This window comes from Equus asinus, chromosome 7, assembly GCF_041296235.1.
Source record: "Equus asinus isolate D_3611 breed Donkey chromosome 7, EquAss-T2T_v2, whole genome shotgun sequence".
Taxonomy (NCBI): domain Eukaryota; kingdom Metazoa; phylum Chordata; class Mammalia; order Perissodactyla; family Equidae; genus Equus; species Equus asinus.
In genome coordinates this window covers 108,889,534-108,904,641 of record NC_091796.1, presented here as the reverse complement: position 1 = coordinate 108,904,641, position 15,108 = coordinate 108,889,534, and the positions used below count along the sequence as shown (strand labels likewise).

Sequence of the window (15,108 nt, the reverse complement as noted above, 5' to 3'; positions counted from 1 at the left end):
ATAGCACAACTAGAAGGACCCACAACTAGAATGTACAACTGTGTACTGAGGGGCTTTGGGGAGAAGAAAGAAAAAAATCAGAGTCACATGCTTAGGGTGGGTGAGTTTTATGTATCTAAATTACACCCCATAGAGCGGAGCTCACCTCAACACTGTTCTGGGGGCTGTTCATCATCTGCTCTGGCCCTGTTCTGCGTGCTCTGTGTGGCGGGGCCTATCTTCACACCACCATCTCATCAGGCCCACCCCTCCTTCTCTCCACCCACCCACCAGCTCGCTCATCCAGCCATCCATCCACCTTTCCATCCATCCACCTGTCCATTCATCCACCCACCTCTCCCTCCCTCCGCCATCCATCCATCCATCCACCCACCCACATCATCACAGCTGTTGTGAGGGTCAGACCCCTCAAGGCACCGTCCAGCCCCCACGTCCACCCACAGCTTCTGAACACCACACAGCCACGTGCTGGGCCAGCTTTGTTCTTTATTAGTTCAAGTCTCTCCAGCTCCAGGCTTGGGAGCACACACCTGGGGGTGGGTGGGCACCCACATGCTGAGTAGGGGGACCCTGGCCTGCCCATGGCACTGCCGGCCAGTCGGCCTCTACCCAAGGCCCTAGGGTTCTCTGACCCACCCTCCTACCCCCAACCAGCCACCACAGAACAGGAGAAATGCATAAGTGATCATATTTTGGTTAAAAACCACGCTTGGCACCTGCCCAGCTGAGCAGGTTGGGGGGCAGAGCTGGGGCCTGTTCACGGGGCAGTGGGGGCTTCAGCTCTGCCTGGCTCCCATGGCTTCATGGGGAGGGGTCTGCAAGGGGCTGTCCCCAGAAGAACCTGGATGCCGGGTCACTGGAGAGCGGGGTGCAAGCTCAGAGGGACCCCCAGGGGATGCAGCTACCCGACCCCTCCCTGCGTGGGCGGGTGCCTCGGTGCATGCGGGGTCGGCTCGGGCATCGGCATTTAGGAAGCAGACCGTGAGGGGCCGGGGGCGTGCAGGCGGTCTAGGAGGGTGCCAGGCTGGCCAGGCCCCAGTGCCTGTTGGGGTCCCAGCCACAACACCCCAGGAAGGCTGGGAGGCCCCGCCCCTGGCTGGGTAAGGCACGGAGTTTTGGGTTCCCAGGGGCCCCGTCCCAGCCTGGCCCCAGAGAAGCCCCGCTCAGCAGCATATCCAGCGGCCCATGGCGGCGCGGAGGCTGGCGGCCTGCAGGCTCTCTCACTTGGCTTTGGGCTTGGGCCTGAGGCCTGTGGGGAGGGAGATGAAATGACATGGTCAGGAGCAGCTTTGCTGCGTGCAGTGCCAGGGTGCCCACATCTGGGTCCCCAGGCTCCTGGTATCCCCTGTCACCAGTGCCCAGTGGGCTGTACCATGTGCCCCTGAGCCCACTCTGACCCCACGCCCTTCCTCCGGAACAGCAAAGCTCATCCAGGCAGAAGGTGCTGGGGTGAGCCCAGCAAGCTGGCCCTGGTCCACCTGTCCAGGCTAGGTCTGGCAGGGTGTGTTTCGCCATCTCTGAGACAGGCGGGGTCTCTGCAGCTCACTCTCCCCCGTCTCAGACCTGGCTGCTCTTTGTCTCCCATCCCCGTCACTGCCTCTCCCTGGAGCTCCCTCAATCGCTTCCCACGCCCCCCATGCTGACCCTCCTGCCTTGTCTCTCTCCAGCTTGGTCCTGAGGGCACCAGGGTCCTGCCCCAATGGCTCCTGCCACCTGCACAGCCCCCGGCTGGCCCTGTACGCCCATGCCCACCCAACGCCCTCTGTGCTCACCAGTCCACAGGCCCTCGCTCGGCCGGTGCCCCCAAATACCCTGGCCCCAAACCACCCCAGAGCCAGGCACTGACCCAGGCCCTGTGAGTCTTGGGCATGAAAACAAGTGGGGCAGAAAAGGGTGGTCACCAGGACCCTCATGGCAGGGCTTCAGTGCCTCTCCCACCATGGGGCTCGGGGGAACGGCCGGGGGAGCCGGGACGGTGGGCTGAGCCAGAGAAAAGAAGCCTCAGGAACAGAAGGGGACAAGAGGAGCCAGAGTGGCGGCCCCACTCGTCCCACTGGCCACAGGGACATCACGACGGACAAGGATAATGGGTCACCACACACTCAAGACACAGGTCAAAAAGGGGGAAGAAGGGAAGTTAGTGCAGGGAACAGAACAGAAATCTCCATGTGGCAACTGCCACGGAAACTGGGGTAGCTCCTGGGCATCCCACAGGCCGCTGACTACCCACTGAGCCGACCAGAACCGTGCAGCTGGGGTCTTCGCAACCACACCTCAACCACGCTATCATCAAGGCCACGACCACAGGGCAAATGGGCCCCTGAAGCCCTCCCACAATGCTCTGGGAGGACGCATCACGGGTGTGGAATTCCTGCCCCAAATGCAGCCTGGACCGAGCCAGGGAGCAGCGGGACACACTCAAGGTGAAGGTGTCTCCCCTGATGTCAGTGTCACACACTGGTGTGGTCCTGGGCAGGGTCTCGTTTGTAAAAACCCAAAGCAATGACTGTGACACAATGTGGTGGGGACAGCTGGGCACGTCTGCCGGGCTGCGTGGGGAACCGTGAAACATGCTGGGTGTCGGGGGGAACGGCCTACTCTCAGGAGACTCCTGGGCACAGATTCAGGGACCAAGTGCCCTGATGTCTGTGGGTCACTTTCAAATCATTCAGTAAAGTCGTGGGGGAGGGGGGGAATGTAACAATGTTAACCATTTTGCTCTGTTTTGCAAGTGCCTGCCATTTTGGGGTGAAGGGTAGGTGGCGCTCATCATGATCTCTCTGCAAATGTCCTGCTGGGCTGAAGTTTTTAGAGATAAAAAGTTGAGGAGACTAGGAGGGTGCGATTCGGTCCTCCTGCCCTCAGCTACCAGGATGGTGGGACCCAGGGAGGGCGGAGCGAGCGAGCCCAGCAGACCCGTTGGCTGCAGATCAGGAGGGACACGCCTGGTGGGGAGTGACCTGTGGGCACAGAACCGCACTGGGTACATTGATCTTTCACGGGACAGTGGCCACAGGTGGCTGCCAGCCCCCCGAACCCAAAGACCACACGGCACATTGTCTCCCACACCTGGGCCAGCAGTTGGGGCCGGGGCCGCAAGGCCAAATCGCAGCCCCTAAGGGACGTGCCAGCATCATTCTAACAGACACAACCAAACGCAGAAAGTAACTCCACGAGGACGCCCCGGACCCGAAGGGAAAGCTGAGCCCACAGTGAAGCTAAACCATGAAGAGAGGGCACCTTTGACTTCACTGCCACTCCGGCCCCGTCTGGGCACCGGCCAGAACTCCCCTCTGCACCTTTGGTCCTAGGCCCCAGACCCAGTCGGTCAGCACAGCGCTGCAGCCCAAGGCAGAGGCCCGGGCCCACCCTGGGCCAGGCTGCAGGTGCATGGAGACCCAGACAGCCTGTGCCCACGGGGCTCACCTTTGGGCAGGGTGGGGCGGTGGATCCCTGCCCTGGAGCCCCTTCCACCCAGCACAGGCTGGAGTGCGGCAGGGACCCAGGCCTGTCTGTCTGGTGCATCTGTTGGCCTCTTGGGGCCACATCAAAGACCCTGATAGTCCCTCGCACGGGCCCGGTGCCGCTCCCTGGGAGGCGCCTGCATCTGAACAGACCCCCACTGTCTCCAGGACCTGGCCTCCAGGAAGAGGCGGCATGTGCACCCCACTGCAGGGGATGGTGGCCTGCCTGCTCCTGGTAGTGGCCCTTGGGACCATCCCTGTCCCTCACTGCCTCTCTGGGGACACATGTGGCCAGCACCAAGGCTGGTGAGGGGCTGGAGTGTGCCCTGTGGACAGATGCAGAGTAAAGGTGTATGCCCCGGGGGCTGCCGGGTGTCACAGAAGCCCAGGGTTGGCCTGGATTAGAGCCAGGCAAGCTCAGCCTGTCCTGCCAGACTCCAGAGGCCAGAGCACCCCATCCTCAGAAGCCCCAGAGCCGCACTCCTGGAGGGCAGCTTGCCCTCCCTGAGCTCTCCAGGCCTGCCTGCCTGGCGGGCAGCTCTGAGGTTGCACCTTGCCACAGCGAGGAGAGCGGAGAGCAAGAGAAGCGAGGCAGGGCCGCCCTTCCGGGGGACAGAGCGAGGAGAGGGCACCAGGAGAACCCACCACCAGAGGTACGGGGGAGGGCACGCCTGCTGCTGCGCCAGGGCGGGCTGGCGGGAAGCTGGGTTAGTGTCCAGGAGGGGCTGGGTGCAGCCGCACCTCCGCGCCCCGTTAGTGCCGAGCCAGGCCGTGTACGTACCTTACTGGATCGCACACAGCCTTTTTGTTTTATTATCGTCAGAGTCAGGGGCAACCTCTGCTTTCAAATAAAAGAAATGCACTCAACAGCTGATCGCTAGTGAGCAACCCTGAACTCAGAGCCGGCGCCGCGAGGAGGATGCTGAACCAAAAGGCAGCTGCGCCAAAAGCACAGCCATGCGCCACTCCCAACACTGCAGCGGCCACCTGCCAGTCCCTGCTGGAGGCAGCCAGCATGGGCAGGAGTTAGCAGGTTAGGGGCACAGTGATCCAGGCGGTGGCCCCCCAAAGCTGCCCCTCCTGGGTGCCTCCTCTCCTGCGGGACACAGGGATGCCCCGGGAACCACCCATTCTTGGGGGGGTGGGATTGGCCGACCGCAGGGAGGGGTCCAGGGCTCTGGCATAGGAAGGACAAGCTTCGACCACACCCTGATGTCCCCAAGCCTTACATGGGTTGCCCACTGGGCCCTCTGCTTTGGGGCCGAGGAGGCTGCAGAGCCCAGACTTACCGTCCTGGCCCCTGGTGGGCCGCTTCTTCCTCCTCTTGCCTGGCCCCTTCGAGGCCCGGCCCCGGGCCCTGGGGAGGGTGCCAGACCCTGAGGAGTCAGTCACCGCATCCTCCGAGAAGGACTTGTCCAGGGATGTGTCCAGCGCGGAATCTGGGGCTGTGTCCTCCTCATCCTCGTCCCCATCCCCCCCGGGGACAACCGCAGAGAGGCCAGCACTGTGGCCATGGGCAGCCGCGTCCTCTGGCCCTTCGCCTGTGCTGTCAGCCTCGGCCTGGTCGGTGCCCCGCGAAACTGTGGGGTCCTCAGTGTCTTGGCTTGAACCCATGGCCCCGGGGGGCTTGTCACTGGCGAACTGGAGGGGCTTCAGGGCTTGAGCGTCTCCCAGTCCTACTGGCCAGGCCCCCGCAGAGGGCTCGGAGCCCGGGGGCTCCTCCAGGGTCAGGAAGTCGCTGGCATCGACATACCAGGAAGAACGCCTCTCCAGGGGCCTGGGGCCGCCCTCCTCCGGTGGGTCTACCGTGGGCTGCGGGCTGGGCACAGTGGCATCCACAAGGTCCCAGCCACGGGGCTCTGTGGCCACCGCAGTGTCAAGACCAGGCTCAGAGAGTGGGCAGCTGGTGCCTGCCCTGGGACCTCCCATGGGGTCACTGGTAGTCACTGTGGATGGAGGACGTGTCAGCGGAGGGCAGGGGCCCGCCTGGAGCTGTCCCCATAGCACCCTGCTCAGCACACATCCCAACGGGTGCCCTCCCGCCACCTCAGCTTCTACCCGAATGCCACCAGCCCTGGAAAGCCTCCCACCCTCAGGACCCTCCCCAGGTGGCCTCCAAGCATGAGTTCCCACAGGGCAGGCCAGGGCCTCAGCATCCACAGTCTGTCCACAGTGTGGAAGAGCAGGGGACGCTGAGCCCCAAGGCCATCCTGTCCCCAGTGCCCCAAGGCCTGCCTCTCCCACCACCTCAGGCCCCCTCTGAGCCCCAGCGCATCTGTCAGTGGGCCCACTGGCCCAACTCTCCTATCAGCCCTGGAGGCTGGATGCAGCTGTAACTCCAGTGAGGAGCCCTCTGTTGCAGCAGACACGCAGGAGCACCGTCTGGCCCCGTCTCAGAGCTGTCCCACATCTCAGGGCAGCAGGGAGACCATCAGGGAGGGCTTCCTGGAGGAAGGGAGGCACTGGGCCGAAAGGAAGGCCCAAGGGCGGGGATGGTGGGCAGGAAATGAAGCAAGAGTTGGGCGAGGGTCTCACCAGGCGCCCTGTCCCTCCGGGGCTCAGCAGCGGCCGCCCTGCTGCCCCCCTCTGCGTCCCCTCGGCCGCGGGCTGTCTTCCGCAGCTGGAAGCCTTTCCTGATGTCGGCCAGCAGGGCATCGATGACACACACTTCCTCCTGCTTCCTGCCTCCCTTCCTGACTGAGAAGCCCCAGAGACCCTCAGAGACAGTGCTCATGGGGGTCCTGGAGCCCACCCGGGGGGCCTTGAGAGGAGACGACCCAGAGAGGGTGGGTGATGCTCCAAGACTTTTGAGGAGAGAGGAGAATGGCCAAAGCACGGGTGTGGCAGCCCCACCACAGCCGGCCCCTGCCCACCCTGTCCCGGGGCCCAGCCTCACCAGGCTTCCCGTCCTCGTCCCGTGGCCTCCGTGCCTCCTCCTCTGCCAGCTGCTGCTTCCTCCTCTCGGCCTTCGCCGCCTGCTCCTTCCTGTCCTTGTTCTCCTGCAGAGGGCAGACACAGCCCCGTGAGCCCGGGCCCTCGAATGACTGTGCAGGCCTGGCCCTAAGAGGAGATTCCACCTGCCCTGCGAGAGGCCATGGGACCAGCCCCATCCTGCCGGCCCACCTTCAGGGCACGGATGAAGAGGTCGTGGAACGTCTTCATGGTGCTGAAGGTGTCCTCCAGGGACAGCTGCTGGGCATCTTCGCACAGGTAGCTGGCCAGCTCCAGCTTCTTCTGCTCAATCGCCTGGAACACCTCCTCCAGTGCCTGGGAGGCTGCGATGCTGGCCTGGGAACACAGGGGCAGTCACAGCCCTGTGAGGGCCCACAGCCGCCGGCACAGGCCCTGCAGCAGTGGTGTCTGTGCAGGACCAGGAGTCTGGGCACCTCGGCCCCCAGGAGCAGAGGAGGCCCCTCACCCGCAGGAATCAACTTGGGGCAGGAACGACGAGCCGCTCTCCTGCAGGGGCCCCTCACTCGGGCTCTCTCCTCCCTCACGCTTGCCTGCCCCCGCCTGGCTCACTCCTCCCTTCCGACCCCTGGCAGACCCCTGGACCCTGCAGGGGCCTGCCCCCCCAGAGACCCTCGGCAGTGCTGCCCTTGCCCAGGGCCAGCCCGCCGGGTGCTTGCCTGGAGGCGCTGGGCATACTGCTCCTGCACCTCTGGGATGGAAGAGGACACCTTCCGCTCCATCTCCAGAAGCTTCTGCAGGTTGGTGCTGGACTCCGAGTGGATGATCTCAAGGTTGATCCTGAAAGGCACAGAGGGCCGGGTGGGATCAGGTGACAGCTAGCATCCAGACTGCTAGGACAGTGGGGGCCCTGGACTGCACACTGCAGGTTGCCAGAATCCTATCAGAGCTGTGGGGCAGGCCGAGCGGTGTCAGGAGAAGGGCCCGCCACGGCCGGTGCTGGGTCTGCAGCGTGAAGACTGCGACCTAGCGGCTCAGCCCGTCTGCGCCTGACCCTCCGCGCTTGACCCTTGAGGGGCAGCAGCTCCGGGACCAGAGCACCTTCCGTGGCGGTGTGGACCCTGGAGTCAGACCTCCCGGAGCTGCCCTCTCCAGTCTGTGTGAGCCTAGGGATGTGGCCCTGCTTCCCTAGGCCTCAGTTTCCCCATCTGTACCACGGGGTGGCACGGCCTTGCTCAGGGGTCAACCTTGCAGAGAGGCTATGTTAGACCCTCCCTGGCGTGACTGTGGCCAGGTCACTCGCTGCCCCTTCTAGGCTTCCTTTGAATCACACAGGGACAGGCCACGGTGGACACGAGGTCCTGTCCCAGAGTGAAAGTCGGCGTTCTTTCAAGCAGTTCCTGGGGGCCCGGGTTGCGCTGCAGCCGTGAGACCCAGCCTGGTTCTGCCACCTGCAGGTGAGGCGGGGTGGGGGGGTGTTGGCGGGGGGCAGGGGCGCCTACCCGGCCGCCTGGGAGGGCTTCTCCAGGTCCTGGGGCAGCTGCAGGAGGTCCGGGTGGCTCTTCTCCACCTCCTGCACCGGCACGTGTCCAGTGAGCGGCTGCGGCCACACCCTGGCCCCGGGCATGCCCAAGCCTGCCCCACCTCGGCAGTTCAGGTCCACGCCCCTCGGATGGCCTCAGTGCTCTGGGCCCCTCGATCCCTCCCTTGGGCCTGGTGTGATTCTGGGACATTTGGCTTTTTGGGGGGACCGGTGGGGGGGGGGAACAGAAGCGGGGGGAGCAAGTGAGCTCTACAGGGGGAAGGCAGGGCGAGGAGGGGGTGGGGCCACGAGGGGTCTGTGGGACGAGAAGGGGATGGACTCCGCGGAGGCCCGAGGAGGACTGGAGCAGCGGGGCCCCCCAGGCTGCCCCGGGCCCCTCCGCGCCCACCTCCAGCACGTGGTGCAGCAGCGTCACGCGGCTCTGCTGGGACTTGGTCTCCGTGAGCTTCAGCAGCGTGCTGATCTTGAAGCCGTCGGCATCACCGGTGTGGCTGCCCTGAGAGGGACAGGGGTGAGTGTCCCTGCCTCCCGGAGGGTGGGGGTGGGCTCGGGCACAGCCCACTTACGTAGTTGAGGAAGTTTCCGATTTTCAGGATCAGCTGGCAGAAGATGGGCAGCTGGTGGCTGGTGAGCAGGCCTGTGGAGGGCACCAGGGCTGAGGGCAGGGCTGGCGGCACGGGGCCTGCAGGGCCTGGCATGGGGTCTGGGCCCACCTCCAGCGCTCGTCACACCCCTCCCCCAGGATCCCTCCCAGGCTAAGCCCAGAGGTGGGCAGGGCGGCTGGAACCCCCTGCCACAAGCTTGAAGCCCCGGAAGCAGGTGCCCCGGAAGCAGGTCTCCCCAACATCAGCGTTCACCGAACCCTCCCAGCCCTGGGGCAGATGACTGCCGCCCTGTTCTGTGGCTGAGGATGCTGAGAGGAACCTTCCAGAAGCTGTGGCCACCCTGGTTCTCAGCTAACCATCCCTAGGGCTTTGGGGAGGGCGGTCCTCCTGGCTCTGTGGCCAAGACAGGAGGAGACGTCCACTGTGTGTGCCCCCAGGAGAAATGAGCTGCGCCTCGGAGGTCAGGCCTGTCTGTGTCCCTGCCCCATGGCTGCGGTAAGACCCTGCTGACTCCCTGCTCGGAGAAAAAGATCTGTGTATATGTGTGTCCTATGTGGGCAGTTTGTGTGTGTGCATGCATGAATGTGCATGTGTGTGCAGTGTGTCTGTAGGCATGAGTATACCATGTGCGTGCAGTGTGTCTGCGTGTGCATGCATGAGTGTGCATGCGTGGTGTGTGCCTCAGAGCCAGGGGCGGCGGTCCACAGTGAGGTGGGGAAGGTCAGCACCCAGGGGCATTCTCGGTGGCTGTTCTGATGCTGGGTGAGCAGGAGCCAATGGGCGCCCCTCCTGGCACCCCCCCACCCCAGGGCTTTGCAGCCTCACTCACTCTCGCAGGCGGCGAGCACCAGCTGGGCCTTGGGCTGCACCATGTCCAGCACGACGGCCGTGCCCTCGCACAGCAGCATGCACTCGACCCGCAGCTGGTAGCTGGGACAGCACAGCAGGTCAGGGGCTGGGCCCTCCACACACACCAGCCCTGGGCCTGCAGCTCAGGGGCGAGGCCGAGGGTCGACTTAGCACAGAGCTGGGGGGTGGGGGATCCCATGGCCTCTCCCTGTTCAACATGCACATCCCTGGCCGGACCCCAGAAGTGGTTTTGGCAGGACTGGGGTGGGGCCCAGGACGGGGTGTTTCAGACAAGCCCCTAGTGGCCATGGACGTGCAGAGGCTCCCTGGGGGGCACCTTCCCTCTTAGAACAGGTGGGAGTCTGGGCTGGGGTCTCCCAGGAGGGCCTGGGGCAGCCTCAGGAGGCCACAGGGGCCCTGGCCAGCCCCACCCTCACCACCGCTGGCCTGGATGAAGACCCTAGCCCCACACGGTCCCCTCAAGAGGCCCCACGGCTGCAGGTGCACCAGTGATTTTGCCACCTTCCTCACAGAGCCGTGGGGGAACTGTCTGCACAGCCCCGCTCGCCCCTCCAGGTCTGGACCAGATCCCACCATCACCCCCTGCCCCCTCCCCACGGGCGGGCCCTGGGGTCCAAGGGCAGCCGAGCTCACCAGGGAATGCCCAACAGGAGGAGGTAAAACTGGTCGGCACTGGCCAGCTTGGTTCGATCCTCAGTGAAGGAGCGCAGGTTCTCGATCTGTGGAGGGGAGGCCCACACGTGGGATTCCAGCTTCTGGCCCCCCCCAAGAAGCCCCACAGGAAGACCCAGATGCCCAGCGGCCTCCACTGCTCACTCCAGCACCTCACATCCGGGCAGAGCCCGTGAGGCCCCAGGGAGGGGGCGGGGGCAGAGTTGGGACCCCGCCACTCCCCTCTCCCTGCTGGGAGCCCTCAGGGCAGCCCGCAACCTCAGTCTCCCATCCCCGCTCACCTCGTGCTTCTCAGGAAGGAGCTTGAGGAGCTGTTTGAGCACCTCCACGTCGAACTTGGTGGTGTCTCCCTCCTGGATCATAGCGGTGACCTCCTCGTTGGAGCTGGAGGGTGAGAGGACGGACGGGTGGGAAGGAGTGGTAGACGGAGGCATGAGCTGACCCCCTTGGCCTCCTCGGGACCCTGCCCACCAGGGAGGGCCCTCGGCCCAGGACACCTCTGCTGGTCAAATCAGGGTCCCCTCCCACACCCATGAGGTTGCCAGAAGCACAGAAAAGGTAAGCCACCTGCTTAGGGTCACACAGTAATGAGGCTGGGGGTGAATAACACACTCGGCATCTGCCAGAGCACCCTCTGCCTCCCCATTTGAGGGGGCTGCTCAGGACACTGGCAGGATGGCTCGGTGACACCAAGTGAGCTCCCTGGCTGGGGCCAGTGCCCAACACCTGCAGGGAAGGCCTCTGGGGCTGAGAGGCAGAGCCAGGTCCTCACTGTGGCTTGTCCGCCACCTCTCTGTGGCCTTAGGGGGCTCCCAGGTGCTCTTTGGGTCTCAGTTTCCCCAGAGAGTCTGCACTGGTGGTCTCCGGGGCCCCAGGTTGGGGCTGTCTGTGGATGGTACACCCACCACTTGTCTCCGGTCCGAGGGACAGGATGTGCACTTCCCAGGGACGGCCTGCAGAGGGCACTGCCGAGCCCAAGATGGGGGGCCGTTGGTGGGAGGGGCTGGCCCTGAGACAGGGTCACCTCCCCCATCCTAGCTGCTCACCATTTAAACTGCTTCAGGAAGATGTTGAGGTTCAGGCTCTTCTTGGAGTCCAGAAAAGTGATCTGGAAAACACCCCCGTCCATCGGGCTGCTACCTGGAGGGTGGGCACAGAGCCCCTCCGTGGTCCAAGCCTCAGCCCCTTCCCCACCTCCTTGGGCTCCTTCCTGGCCGGGGCCGCAGCTGGCTCCTTGGGCTTGGCCACGGGGAAGGAGAAGAGCTGCTCGATGCTGGAGAAGTCTGGCTCCACCACCTCAGCGCCCAGGCTGCTCAGCGAGGCCCACATGGAGTTGCCCTCTGTGGACGAGGCGCCCCTGTGAGGCTCATGCCCACCTAGGGGCCCGAGGAGCAGGTGGGCCTCACAAAGGAAGCCCTCCAGCTGCTGTCATGCCGGGTGCATGCACGTGGATGCATGCACGCACGTGTCCAGGCTGGCTGGCGATCCGGCCTCCAGCCAGCCTTGCCCTTGACCTTCTCAGCATCAGCACCCCCAGCCCCCAGGGGCCTGGGCAGCACAGGGGCTGCGGCATCAGAGACACACACCAGCCTGCAGGGTTGCGTGCAGGAGGAGAGAGCCCTCAGAGGTGACCTCTGAGCGTCCCTGCCCCAGACCATGCGAGAGCTGAGCTCGGGGGGCTCATGCCTGGGGGCCCTGGGCTCAGATGTGAGTACACACACTTCAGGAACTGCCTGCCACTCTCCTCAACAGGGTCCAACCCTGCCCCCCAGGGGGAGCCACCTGCAGAGAAGCCACCTGCGGGGACCTGGGCGTCCTCACCTCGTGCCACGTTGGATGGCAGCTTCTGCCAGTTCAGCTTCTTCATGCGCAGCGTGGGCGGGTTCACCCGTCGGTGGCTTGGCACCCAGGCGGAGCCCAGGCGGTGGTCCACCTGAGCCACGATGACCTCCTCCATGCCACCCGCCGCAGGGGGCCCAGAGGTGCCGGGCAGGGGTGGGGGTGGAGGGGGGCATCCCGTGCCGGGCAGCGGTGGGGGTGGGGGTGGGCATCCCACGCTTGGCAGTGGAGGGGGTGGGGGAGGTGCGGTCCCACTAGAGTTAGGCAATGGGGGTGGTGGAGGGGGTAGGAGGCACACGGTTGGTCCTGGCAGTGGGGGTGGTGGAGGGGGTGGGGGACACACGGTTGGTCCTGGCAATGGGGGTGGTGGAGGGGGTGGGAGGCACACGGTTGGTCCTGGCAATGGGGGTGGTGGAGGGGGTGGGGGGCACACGGCTGGTCCTAGCAGTGGCGGTGGTGGGGGTGGGGGGGGAGGAGGAGGGGGAGGAGGCCCAGTGGTGGCGCTGGGGAGGGGCGGTGCAGGCGGGAGTGGGGTGGGCACCCGCTGCTCTAAGGCTGTCAGCTGTGAAGCCATGATGTGGCCGGTGTCCTGCGGGCTGACAGCGAGCAGGCTGCTGAGGGCCCCTGCCGGCTGCTGGTCCTCCACCCACGCCTTTGGGGCACCCGTGTTCTGGGGAAAGCTGCCTCTCCGACTCTGGCCCAGGTCGGCCTGGATGCCCTTGTGGGCCTTGTCCAGCGAGCTCGGGCGGGGCCGCCCCTTGACGGACAGGAGCCGCTCGACCATCTCCTCCAGGGAGCATTCCTGGGCTGTGGTGGGGGCGTCCAGGGTCAGGACAGAGAGCCAGAGGAGGCAGGCAGGGGAGGGTTGGGGCCAAGGACGGGCATTCTCCCCCCACGGTTCGAGACCCCAGTGTCTGCCCACCAGGCTGAGGTCAAGGAGGGGGATGTGGGCGGGGTGCCCCCTCCCCTGCCCCGTCCTGCCTGCTCACCGTCACTGGCCAGGAGCACAGCCCGGTTCACCAGGCTCTCCAGGGCCTCCCAGAGCAGCTGGCTGGAGCGGAGGGTGGGCTCCAGGTGCAGGAGGCCCTGCAGCACCGACAGCAGATGGGCGGATGCCGGGGAGCAGCTCACCTGGGTGAGGCAGACGAGGAGCGCCGGTCAGCAGCCACCCCCTCCCTGGGGCGGGCTGACAACCACCAGCCTCAGTTTGCCAGGAGCGTCCACCCATCACCATTCTATGCCTCAAAGGGGTCCTAGGAGGTCCTGAGTCAGGGTACCCTGACAGCCGCACTGGTGACATCCAGGGCCGGGTCACTCTTGGTGCTGAGGGCTGCCCTGTGCACTGTAAGATGTTTAGCAACATCCCTGTCTCCAACCACTTGAAGCCAGTAGCACCCTTGCTCAACTGTGACAACACAACGTCTCCAGACATTTCTGGATGCCCCTGGGGACACTCGCCTGGGCTAAGAGCCACTGGGTTCAATGAAGGATGGGAGGGCCCACCCATGGAGGGTCTGAACTGGACTGAACTTGGCTTCCTAGACTCTCATTGGTCCCGAAGCCCCTCTCAGTCTACCTGATGGTGGCCACTCCGCTGGGGCCCAGGATGGCACAGTCCCCTCTGGACAGCCAGGCCTTTGGAATCCTGTCCTTCCGGGTCCTGTGGCCCTGGCTCTCTCCCTGGGATAGCCCAGACCAGCCCCAGGCTGCCTGCTCCAGCCCCCTGAGCCCTCACGGCTCCCCGAGTGCAGCTCCAGATCTGGCCCTACTGCCCAGGTCATGGGGTGGTCTGACCAGGGCAGGGAAAGTGGCTGTTTCCGAGCCCTGGACTTGGGCCACAGCCCACACAGCCCCTCCTCCCAGAGACAGTCCCTAGAGGGGCTCCCCTGCCCCCAGCCCACCTTGTGGAACAGGGAAGCAAAGACCTCCTGGTGGCTGTTCATGTCAATGCCGCCACAGACGCGCAACAGCTCCTCCTCATCCTCGGCCTTGGCCTCCTCGAAGGCCTCAAGCTGGATCAGCAGGTCAGCATCTTCCAGATCTCTGAGGAGTGGGGGTCCCAGGCGGGCTGAGCCTGCTGCTCCCACCAGGCTCCCCCACCCCGGGCAGATACAGGACACCCTGAGCTGGGCCAGTGGCTGCTGCAGCCAGGGGCCGCCGTGGTCTGTTGGGGCTGGCCTCTCTGGCTGGGGGTGGCGGGCTCACAGGTCTGAGCCTGGTACCCCACTGGGCTGCCCCAGGTCACCTGGCAGCTCCACGCCCCTTGGGAAGGAGAAGAGCAAGCTCTCACACGCACAGGGAGAGATGTGGCCCAGAGATGGGGAGGACGTGCTAGAAGTGGCACAGGATGGGGGGAAGGCCCTCCTCTGGGTGCTGCGAGGATGGCACCAAGACCACACCTGAAGGGGTCTGCATGGCTTCCACCAGGGGGGCAGGGCATCTGGTCTGAGCGTCAGCAGCTTGGAGGTTCACTGGGCCCAGGACCTGCCAGTCATCTCAGCCTGGCCAATGAGCCGCGCCCTCAGCGGCAGGGTGGGCCCCTCAGCACCCAGCAGACCTTCGTCCTAGACCACTTCAGCCCCAGTCCCACCAGCCTCGGCTCCTCCTCCTGGGGTGCAACTGCTCAAGCTGACTTCCCTGACACCCAGGGGGTGATTTCCCCACCCTAAGACTGGTCCTGATGAGGCCGGAGATGGGGCATCTCAGCCACATGGGTTCCCAGGTACCCAAGAAAATCTGAATTTCAGATAATCCATGAGTGACTTTTAGTCTAAGTATACCCCACACAGTATCTGGGATATACTTACACTACAAAAATGACCCCTTGTCTATCTACAACCTGATTAAGTGGGTGTCCCGTACTATATCTGGCCATCCCCGTTTCCAGGGGCAGCTGCCAAGACCCTGGGCAGGGAAATTCCATGGAGCAGCCTGTCCAGCAGTGCTGGGGACAGCCAGCTGGGTCCTTGCTGGGACCTGGCCCCAGGAGGGGTGACCTGCTGGGGCTACCTCTGGAGCTGCCTCCCTGCCCATCGGGGGGCACTGCTCGGGACCCAAGGGGAAGGCGGGCCTGGCTCTGGGCAGCAGCCAGTGGGAACTCACCGCAGCCGCGTCAAAACGTCCAGCAGCTGCAGCCCTGGGAACGGACAGACGGGGTCAGCGGGCCTCGGAGGCCGCTCTGGCCAAGACCCCTGGGTCTCCTACA

The 15,108-nt window shown here is 64.8% G+C and overlaps 1 protein-coding gene across 8 annotated transcripts in view; it reads right to left on the bottom strand.

Annotated features, from left to right (window-relative positions):
* Positions 1 to 466: 466 nt before the first annotated feature.
* INF2 (inverted formin 2) overlaps positions 467 to 15,108 on the bottom strand; it is a 30,157-nt gene continuing 15,515 nt past the window's right edge. For 4 of the 8 annotated variants that reach the window (XM_044774407.2, XM_070514440.1, XM_070514441.1 and 1 more), the window contains exons 5-23: positions 15,006 to 15,039; positions 13,805 to 13,946; positions 12,893 to 13,034; positions 11,886 to 12,710; positions 11,259 to 11,404; positions 11,111 to 11,172; positions 10,346 to 10,448; positions 10,026 to 10,111; positions 9,352 to 9,452; positions 8,484 to 8,554; positions 8,306 to 8,413; positions 7,877 to 7,947; positions 7,094 to 7,214; positions 6,588 to 6,752; positions 6,361 to 6,463; positions 6,000 to 6,161; positions 4,754 to 5,410; positions 4,246 to 4,302; positions 467 to 1,249 (exon numbers count right to left, since the gene is read on the bottom strand). In XM_044774407.2, coding sequence (XP_044630342.2) covers positions 4,247 to 4,302; positions 4,754 to 5,410; positions 6,000 to 6,161; positions 6,361 to 6,463; positions 6,588 to 6,752; positions 7,094 to 7,214; positions 7,877 to 7,947; positions 8,306 to 8,413; positions 8,484 to 8,554; positions 9,352 to 9,452; positions 10,026 to 10,111; positions 10,346 to 10,448; positions 11,111 to 11,172; positions 11,259 to 11,404; positions 11,886 to 12,710; positions 12,893 to 13,034; positions 13,805 to 13,946; positions 15,006 to 15,039 — 3,155 coding nt within the window. In that variant the 3' untranslated portion in view covers positions 467 to 1,249; position 4,246. Of the gene's footprint in view, positions 1,250 to 4,245; positions 4,303 to 4,753; positions 5,411 to 5,999; positions 6,162 to 6,360; positions 6,464 to 6,587; positions 6,753 to 7,093; positions 7,215 to 7,876; positions 7,948 to 8,305; positions 8,414 to 8,483; positions 8,555 to 9,351; positions 9,453 to 10,025; positions 10,112 to 10,345; positions 10,449 to 11,110; positions 11,173 to 11,258; positions 11,405 to 11,885; positions 12,711 to 12,892; positions 13,035 to 13,804; positions 13,947 to 14,302; positions 14,485 to 15,001; positions 15,040 to 15,108 lie in introns of those variants that run through there. The other 4 variants (XM_070514439.1, XM_070514442.1, XM_070514444.1 and 1 more) reach the window with 3 other exon arrangements.